This window comes from Olea europaea, unplaced genomic scaffold (assembly GCF_002742605.1).
Source record: "Olea europaea var. sylvestris unplaced genomic scaffold, O_europaea_v1 scaffold4683, whole genome shotgun sequence".
Classification (NCBI taxonomy): domain Eukaryota; kingdom Viridiplantae; phylum Streptophyta; class Magnoliopsida; order Lamiales; family Oleaceae; genus Olea; species Olea europaea.
The window spans coordinates 5,535-15,988 of NW_019262995.1; the positions used below are offsets into that span (position 1 = coordinate 5,535).

At 34.1% G+C, this 10,454-nt stretch overlaps 1 protein-coding gene across 3 annotated transcripts in view; it reads left to right on the forward strand.

Annotated features, from left to right (window-relative positions):
- Positions 1–10,454, forward strand: part of LOC111388210 — a 21,946-nt gene that overhangs the window by 5,304 nt on the left and 6,188 nt on the right. For 2 of the 3 annotated variants that reach the window (XM_023012895.1, XM_023012896.1), the window contains exons 2-6: positions 3,077–3,209; positions 4,081–4,163; positions 4,244–4,322; positions 4,400–4,509; positions 6,864–6,928. In XM_023012895.1, coding sequence (XP_022868663.1) covers positions 3,077–3,209; positions 4,081–4,163; positions 4,244–4,322; positions 4,400–4,509; positions 6,864–6,928 — 470 coding nt within the window. Of the gene's footprint in view, positions 1–3,076; positions 3,210–4,080; positions 4,164–4,243; positions 4,323–4,399; positions 4,510–6,177; positions 6,268–6,863; positions 6,929–10,454 lie in introns of those variants that run through there. The other variant, XM_023012897.1, reaches the window with a different exon arrangement.

Genomic DNA, 10,454 nt, shown 5'->3' on the forward strand with positions numbered 1-10,454 from the left:
AAATTTTTTAAATAAACTTTTTTTAATATGGGAAATCACTAAATCTCTTAACTGTATCGATAAGTTTTTTCCTAATTACTAAGAATTTCATAACTTGCAAATGGGGAACGTGATAGGTATTGGAAGGGAGATTGATGGACTTAATTACTTTTAAGGTAAACCTTTTGGTTCTGGAAATCTATATTTCTAATTTTTTCCCCAATTACTATTAATTTCATCACTTGCAAACGTGAAAAGGTTATAGGTGTTGGAAAGGAGATTGATGGTCACTAAGTTGAATCTAGAGATGCTTCCATACCGATGTCCATATTGTATAGCTTGGTTCAAGAAAGGAGGGAAAATAAAGATTACACATCAATGCCTTGTTCCTTTATCAATTGGGCAAAATTATTCCAACAAAGTTTTATGTGATGTAGTGGAAATGGAGACTTGGTACTACGATAATAAGACATCACATCATGGAGGAAAAAAACACACTGCATTTTAGAAAGATGGAGTCAAAGGGGTACTTGTCATATCCACAGGGAGGATATTTGTCTCACAAAGAGAGTATGTCTTAGATCTTCTCAAAACAAGTAAATTGACCCGCCAACTAAGAGATACTCCAAGTGGTCCAAAACTTAATTAGGAGCTAGTATCGAGAGTTCTTCAGTTGACAAAAGACAAAACAAAATTGACGCAATAGCATAGTCTGGTTAACTATTACTTTGAATAAGCCCCTCTACTTATAGAGCAAATAAATTAAAATGAAGCTAAAATGAAACAAACTTCTAATAAACTATAATTATATTAAAATATCAAAACTAATTTTATATAATCTAAATAACATATTTTGAATAAACTCTACTTTTAAATTAATATATAAACTTTATCTCTATATATAATTCTCTTTCCATCAGAAAGATTTGTTGGTGATGTATTTGTCTCACATTGGACCTGATCGCAGTTGCTGTAGTTACTATATGCACTCTCCTCGTGAAATTCATATGGAGGCAGTTTTGAAGATCTTACAATACTGAAAGGAACACCCACAAAGGGCTTATATGTATGTCGATTGGGCAGGCTTCATAGAAGATATGAGGTTAATATCCCAATCTTCTACTTTTTCCTTGAGGAAATCTAGTTTACTTGGAGTAGCAAGAAACAATTTTTGGTTGCTCGGTTTAGTGCAAAGCCAAATTAGAGCAATGATGTACAAAACATGTGAGTTGATGTGGTTATAGATGTCGTTCAAAAAATTATTAGTTGCTAAGACAGAAATAATAAATCTTTATTGTGATAATAAATATACCATAAACATTGCTTACAATCTTGTTCAGCAAGACACAACTACATAACGAAGCATGTTGATATTGACAAACAATTTATTTATGATAGCTGAAGTGGTGAGATTTGTATGCCATTTGTCTCTAGTGGAAACTAGTGATGACCTATGTTTATTTCGTGTGTTAGCAAGCTCCAAATGATAGATATCTTTGAAACAAGTGAGGAATACATGTGTAATATAGTTGTCATATAGCTATAGTCAATTATGTTTAATTGGGGGCTAAATTATGTTAACTGTATGAGAGAATTAGGTAGGCTTAATTATAGGAGATAATTATGCAGCTTAATTGTTGGAGGGAATTTTGTTAGCTTTGTGTGTGTACATATCATTTCCTTTGTAATTTTGATGCGATGAAAATGAAATTAAGAAATTTCCACACCTTTGTCTAAAAAGAGGGAAAACGTTGAGTGTGCACTGGTACATGACCAATAGTGAGCACTGCAACAGCTAGTGGGGCTAGGCCATTGAACCATATGTGCAACGAGCTTCTACATCAAATAGCTTTGGCTGAATAATGGGGCTTTTTAGCTCTTTGTGAGAAGGTCTATTCTTTTATGAGGGTAATGTTCTGGCATCCTTTTCCTTAACAATCCTTTCATCAAAAACTAAATTGCAAAGCTAATTGTTGTTTGGTGGTTCCCTAAAAAATGTCTATCCTTGAGCTTGGTAAGTTAAATAAAAACTTTGCAAACGAAGACAATAGAAGGTTGAAAAACACGATGAATAAATTGATAGAAGCAAGTCAAGAACATTTGATTGTCATTTCTTGGCTTTTCAAAAGAGTCAAGGATTTAAAGGATGAGAATCCAAAAATAAAATAAAATTGAATTGTTTATATTATTATCAGATCTCTTTGTAGAAGAGGGAAGTTATTAAGTACTTCTCTCCTGATTGATTAATTTTTCTTCTCTTGTCCACCTACTAAATAGGTCTAAATGGGAAGGACTGATGTAGGACAATCTAAGTGGTGTTATTTATAGTATTAAGATTCTTTTGAGTGTTAATATTATTTTGATGGGACTACTAGTCCTATTAAGGGTAGTTTACTATTTTTCTTTCCTATTTATGACATCATTATCTTTTCTTTCTAGGAGACAGGCAGGTCTAGTAGGATTAGGAGATTGCCTTCCTCCATTTTTTTCCTTCCTTTATTATTATTATTTTTTTGGCCTATTTGGAAGAGAGCTATGAATGCTTTGTAATTGTCAAATTCAATATGCTCAAGACACCTATACTGTTGAGGCCTTTGCAGTGCCAGTCCATAGTTATTGTGAAGTGGGGGTAGTGAGTGATTATGCTTGAAAGATTTTGACTGGCCATTGGCCTCTATTAGTGTAAATGAATATAATTACAACAAAATTATTTTGGATAAGCATTTGTGATTTCTTTCCTTTTATGGCTCTCTTAAGAAGTTTGACAGTTTTTATCTTCCAAAATGCTATTTGAATTAAGAAAGTACACCATAATTATCCTTAAAGCCTATTAATACTTATGTTTCAAAAGTGTTGGAGAACTATAGAGACTGAAAATTGAAGATACTAGACGCTTCGTCTTGGCATGCAACTGGGGTCATATATTCGTCTTAGCATGCAACTGGGGTCATATACTAGGTCACTGAATCATCAGTTGGACTATTGGATCTTTTTCTTGGTTGGGTCCAATTCAATAACTGTTTTTGTTTTAAGTGAAGAATTCAAGACCACAATACTAAACTAAATAGAATGTTAATTCTTGAATATGTTATTATAGGTGCATGATTTGAGAAAATTGATTGCTGGGGCTAGTCACTTGCCCATGGATGAGATGAAGCTTATTTTTCGAGGGAATGCGTTGCTTGACAATAAAAATGGTGATGCTGCAATGATCCAACTTCATGATGGAGGTCTGAGTTTTATCTATTGCTGTTAACTAGTAAATTGTGCATTCTTTTCTTTTACTGATGATACATTAGGTTAGACTTGCACAATTGTAGCAGCATGCACACAAAATTTAGGTTACAAAAATGTGTTGGATATTCCAAGTCATTCAGAACCTAAACATCTCTGAGCTGATTCGATTTTATTTGATTTTAAATTACATATTTCAATTTAGGTTCAGTGGTAGATTGCACAGATGAAGTTCTTTTTAAATGGGCTTTAAAACAAATAGTTTGAATCAGAGAAGTAATTATTTTGATCTACATATTTATACGATACTAGTGCATTAAGATGCATCTATATTCTTCTCTCGTCACTTTTCCTTTCTCCACTTGTAAAGATCTTTCCAAACATCAGGACGAGCTTGATACTACTGAGTTCAAGATTTGTTTTTCTTTATATGCAATTAAAGATTGATTGGCGATGCCTTTGTTTCTCTTTATTGGAATGCTTCCTTTAACTATCCATGTTTTAGTAGGTAAGAAATTGATGGTTTATCTTCTTCTGTTGTTCTGGTAACCTCTTCAGGAATCCCTATTTTGCAATGAATTGATGAGACAGAAGATGAATATTTGAATGTTAAGTTAAAGCATATCTGTTCTCTTCCAGTTATTTCTTTTTTGGCTAGTTTGAAGTCCAGCCTGAGGGAATCTTCTATAAGCAACAAATAAAAGCTCCTGAAATTCTGTTGTACTATTCCATGTCTCTCTTACTGTAACACTGTTCTGTCCTTAGCATGCAATTTGGCAAGATATTTCATTGGTTGATATTTTTGCAAAAATTCTTGAAACTAGCTTTTGTTACTTCTGACATTAGTGACTCGCTATATCTTTTTAGAAAGCTTAATTGTTGCCTACAAACCGAAGCCACCTGCTAAGCATATTCGGGATGATGATGATGAAGATGACAGCGAAGATCTGGTATTAATTGGTTCCTACAATGACAATTGCATTGAGCCTATCTTTTGCGAAGTGTCTCACACTCTCTTTATTGCATGTAGAAATTTCAGCTTCCACAGTCAACTGGCAGTTGGAAGAGGAGGCTTTTCTTCTTCTTATGTGATAAGATCAAGCTTCCTGGTAAAAATCTATCTATTTTTTTCAAATTTTTACAGGACTAGGATGGAGAAGTTCTAATGAATCCTTTCTCCTTGTAGATATGCTTTTGATGGCAATTTTCTCTCTCAGTCTAAAGATGTGGGCTGTTATCATTATATGGTTTATTCTGGCACCTGTTGCCCAGAGATTGGATGTTGGACCTTTATATGTAAGTCTAGCTTTTTGATAAGATTCAAACTGCAATTTGGGAACAAAATCAGAACCAGAAAATAAACTACTGTTTGATTGATGAAACTGAGGAAAATTACAGAACTGGAAAAGAAACAATAGCCATTCGAGAGGGCTAAAACTCTCCAAAAGATCTCCCTTCTCACTACATGCAAGCCTGCCCCCCCCCACCTTTATTTCTATCTTCTAACTGATTTCTCCTGCCTCTTAATAGATTGTTGTTGCCTCTTAACCAATTTTGGTTGCATCCTGACTGCTACCAGATGGTTCTCCAATCTTCTATACCCTTCTAGAATATGTATATCAAATTGGAGGCTAGCTACAACTATTAGCTTGGGAAATTGTGATTTTAACATGATGTTGACAGTCAGTTTGTCTCAGATTGACTACTGGGCTTAAAATTATTTAGGGGGAATTGCAGTCATGATACCAAACTGTCATTTTGTTGCATTGATCCAAACCTTCCATTTTTAGTTGACCATAATAGTAAATTTTGCCCAATTTTAATATAAATTACAATAAAAAATTAAATAAAAAAGATAAAAATAAAAGGCTCTCTCTATCTATTCTTCTCTCCTTCACCAATCCCACCCCACCCACCCCCACCTAATACAGTGACAAAGAATAACGCCAAAACTTGCTCCTCCATCACCAGAATCCAAAGGAATCCCGAGATTCACCACCATCAATTCCACCACCATGGCCACTATTATTGGCTTTGGACCCGTCTAAAAATCCTCCAATTCCCTCGTTAATGGTTACCGCTGCCAAAGCAATGCCAAAATCTTGGAGAATATTTATGCCTGAACACACTGAGGTATTCATCTCTTGTGGAATTATTTCAGAAGTATCCCAGATGGCTGAATTCTACTTCACAGCTACCTCTTTTCGTCATTACCATCCAAGAAGAAAATGAAATCAGATTAATCCAGTAAGATCATTTTCTATGGTGGCTAGCAGGTTTCTCAATCAGCTAGCTTTCCATTGTCCAAAACATTATAGAGTAAATAACCATATTAATCAAGAAGAAGAAATTGGGAAAAATCCTCTTACTAGAAGCCCTCAATTTAGCACCTAATGAATTGAAAAATTTCCCAAAATCTTCTTCACATATAGCAAAAATTTTTTAACTGCAATTTGTGAGAATCAGAAACCGGTTCTGCTTAATTTGAAGAAGGGTCTCTTTAACTGCAATTTTTCAACAAATCTGAAGTAAAAAGAAGCTTCCCTGCTTTATTTTCAACAGATTTTCAATTTTTTTCTAACCATGGACTTGCTGTAAGTATGCTTATGAAGAAAGAAGAATCCCCATTTCTCTCTCTACGAATTTCTAACATCATCGTCTCTCTAAATTAAGTAACCGTAGTTTGGAACCTGCTAGTTCCCAAAATCCCAACCAGCGAAATCCAATGATTCTTTGTCACTGTAGGTGGTGTCGATGTGGTGGTGACGGCAATGGGTGGTGGCAGCAATTGATTTTCTAGTGTGGGGGAGGGAAAGGGGTGGGTTTTGAGAGCCTTTCATTTTTACTCATTTTTAATTTAATTTTCTATTATATAAAATTGTAAAATTACTATTTTGCCCTTTTAAAAATTGGCCAGAGTTTACTATTATGGTCAACTAACGGTCTCATCCATTTGGACTCTAGGTGCTAATTTTTGAAATGTTTGGTACCGTGGGTCGTACAAATGGAATGCTTTGATCAAGTCTAAAATAAAATGAAAGGTTTGGCATCGTGGCTGCAATTCTCCCAATTATTTATTATGGTGTCTGATCATTTGTAGTTTGTCAATGCAAAGATGAATGATACTCATAAAAATGGTGAATTTTTCAAAATAGCCCTCTCTGTAATTGTTGAGGTGAAAATGTCTACTTTTTACTTACTTCTTTTAAATGACCTTCTCTACAGATCAAATGGTTTCATTGGCTAAGTTCATAGCAGGCCATGATTGAATAAGCCTTCAAAAACCAAGGCACTGAAATGAATTTGTAAATTCAGTAGGCATATGATTTCGGGAGAAAATGCTAAATGAGGAATTAATTAAGCACAAAACTTTAAAATGATTGCTAAGAGTTTGTTTTTGAATTGTTCAAATTCTTCTTGCATTAGCTTAATGTGTTCAATAAACGCTCAAGTTCTATTTTTTTCCTTTTTATCCATGTGGAATTCGTGTTCTCTATAATAAATGGTTTCAAAATAATTTGTCTATAGCCACAAAGATGACATAAACAATGCATCTACCTTTTTTACTTGAATGTTTTAATTTTTTTTAACCTGATCTCTTGTTGAAGGCTACAATTTTTTACTTGTTGAATCGGTATGTTATTATCCAGATAATTGGAACAGGGTTTGCTATAATTTTCTATAATCTTGGCCATCGGCAGCCTGGCGACGTAAGGTATGCGCATTAACTGGTGAATTATATATTTATGCAATAACTTGGATCGCTGCTTTTTTACTTCGTCTTTAAATAACTTCATGAAAATTTATAGTAAATAAATTTAGTGCGTCAGAATTGTTGGTTTTGTTTGATAATGAAAAGTCACTAGGAAAATGCTATAATTTCTATAAACTACCTAATTCTTAGATCTTATGCAGTATTGTAATCCAATTAGGCTCTGATTTCTAATAGTCTTGAACTTCCTTTAAAGAATGTCAAATTTTTGTTTTATTACAGATTCCTTTTATCTGTTATGACAGATGATTTAGCTCTAGTTTTACACTGCAGATGTATTTCAATTTTGAATCTAGGACTAACACGATTGAGTCGAATACATTTGTTTCCTGAATTTCTCAAATGTAAAGGTTCAGTTAATCAAAAGCCCAAAAACACTGAGACATTTCTCAATTTTCCCCTGTCAATATTAGGGTGTGGAAATGTTATTTCCCAGGTTCGGAAGTGTGGTTTGAGGAGTGGGGTTAGAACAGTCAAATATATATCTCTTGATACCATAAGTCCATCCTGAAGTTTCTCGTGGAACTTACCAAGATAAATATAATGATCAGATGGTCTATACAGAAGTGTGGATCTGATTGTACGAAAAAAATTGATGTGATTAGTTAAATAATCATCCAAGAGTGCATGTTTTACGAGGAAGAGCCATACCTTTTAAGGAAAGACTTCGAGTATGTCTTTGTTTCAAAACATGCTGATAAACAGGTGTAGAGTGGGAGGATGAGGAGAAGGGTGTCGAAGGTAGGTTAGTGTAGTCAAATATATAATTGCATTGACTTCTTTACTCCCTATTATAAGTTTCTATTTGGAATTCATAACATAAACAAATTTATTGAATGGTCCTTGTTTAATTGTGGATATGATTATTATAAAATAATCCTAACTACATAGCTGGTTAAATAATGATTCAAGAGTCCATATTGTCAGCGGTATATAAGGAATGCTATCATATTTAATGTGTTGTCATTAATTGGTAGTTATTATATTTAGTTGTGATTTTGATAACCATTAATGAATATTTTAATTAATAGCTACCATATTTAGTTGTGATTTGGTTTTTATATAATGAGAGAACCTCACATTCAGAGGCATCGAGTCTTATTGAGTATAATTGACATGATATCTGATCTACTTTCTTAAAAAAAAAAGTTCTGATTTTAAAAGCTCCTCTTGTCCAAATTTTCTTGTTTGCATCGGTACCAAAAAGCCCTCGAGTTCCAAGAAAATTAGGAAACTACCCCCCATCTCCCATAACTGAGTCAAATTTCTACACTCAAGCTCTTAAAGCTCTCTCCTTTCACTCTCCCTTTCATTCTGATGACTCTTAGGCTCCTTCAGCTCAAGGAATGCTATCATATTTAATGTGTTGTCATTAATTGGTAGTTATTATATTTAGTTGTGATTTTGATAACCATTAATGAATATTTTAATTAATAGCTATCATATTTAGTTGTGATTTGGTTTTTATATAATGAGAGAACCTCACATTCAGAGGCATTGAGTCTTATTGAGTATAATTGACATGATATCTGATCTACTTTCTTAAAAAAAAATGTTCTGATTTTAAAAGCTCCTCTTGTCCAAATTTTCTTGTTTGCATCGGTACCAAAAAGCCCTCGAGTTCCAAGAAAATTAGGAAACTACCCCCCATCTCCCATAACCGAGTCAAATTTCTACACTCAAGCTCTTAAAGCTCTCTCCTTTCACTCTCCCTTTCATTCTGATGACTCTTAGGCTCCTTCAGCTTCTATATCAGGTGCTTATAACCTTCTCGGTGGGGGTACTTATTTCTAAAAACAGATATTTGGGTAGTCGAAAAAGGCAAAAGTTGTATTTGGGTTCAGAGAAGAAGTCGGTCATAGGGCAGCTCGTGGAGGCAACGTTTGGCTGCTTACATTTATGTTTGTGAGGACTATCTGAAAATCTGTTCGATGGAGGTGATCTAGTTCGACGAAATTAGCTTCGTCTGGTTGATCAATTTGTTGATTAACTTGTTAATTGTCTGTAGCTCTTAGATGGACTAACTCTATTCAGAAATTTGGAAGGTGATTTTGTGTGACGATATCAACGGTTGGTTTTTAGAAATTGTCGGAGAAATCAAATTTCTTGTTGCCGGCGATCATGTTCTTAGCTGTTGGGATTCCTTCTCTTTGAGCTATCGCAGAATCACATATGTAGTTTGTAGTTGTAGCAGTGACTGTGGAAGAATTTGTTGGGTCGGTTGTTTGGGCTGTACATATTATGCAGTGTATTTAGCTGGTTTGTTGGATTAATTTTTAGCTAGTTGCTTTTGATTTTGTGGCTTGGAAAATCTAGGAGGTAAATATAAGGGCACAAGACACAACATGGAATTTGAATTGATCAATGCATTTGTTGTGTCACAAGGGATCCTCATGATTTCGGTCTTTGACACGACCCATCCCGATTCAACCTAATTGACTCGACACGTTGTGTGCCGATGGTAGGTGCTAGCTAAATGCCAGACCCACCACCAAGGCAATCTTGACTTGCTTTGCTTGTGACATAATTCTATAAAAATTTTGATAGAGTTTCCCTTGAAACATGGACTAAACTAATCCTGAAAATCAACAAAATCTCATATAGACATTTAAACCAAAGATTTAGGAAGCCACTAGTTCCACCAATACCACCACAACTTAAAACAAAATACAACTAAATTCGACTGAGAAGATAATGTCTACATGCAAGCATTACGTTAATTATAAAATCTTCTTCAAAATGCACTTCAAACAAAACATTAGACAGTATTTAGTAAACATGAGTCTCCAACTATACATTACATATTATGAAACAGTCTCTTGACTTCAGAGGCATTTCCAAGTATCTTAAAATCAACGGTCTCCTGATAGGAAAAACATGGCAAAATATATGAGCTTTTAACTCAGTGAGTGGATAATTTGCAAATAAGTATACTTTTCCATTTATGCATATTTTCTAAAAATTCCAACTTTATTAAATCTTTAAGAAATTCTGAATCTAGTAACACTTTTAAAACTTAGCATGATTGCATTATAAAATTCTTTGTTCTTACAATTGTAAGGTATAACGACTATAAAGAATTTGATATTCATGAAAATCTATGAAATATTGGTATTGCTCAATGTTATAAGTTGGAAGCTTTATTCTGAGAACTGAAGAAACTGAATTCTATAATTTGAAATTTGATAAACTGTAAAAATAATGAAAAATCACACCAAAAAGATACCCTATGAATAGCCTTACTCATGTACAGAGTAATCTCGATGTACAAGGCAAGACCATTCACACCTAATAATCTGGTCATACGTACGCACAGCTGCCCCAAAGGCTAATCACCCTAGTACACGGCTCAAAGCCTATGAGTGTAGGAGAGTGGGTCCCACTGATAATATGGTCATACACTATGGAAACACATTCACAATAGTGCAGAGCGAGTAAAATCATCATAACTGATCATACATTGTGGAAA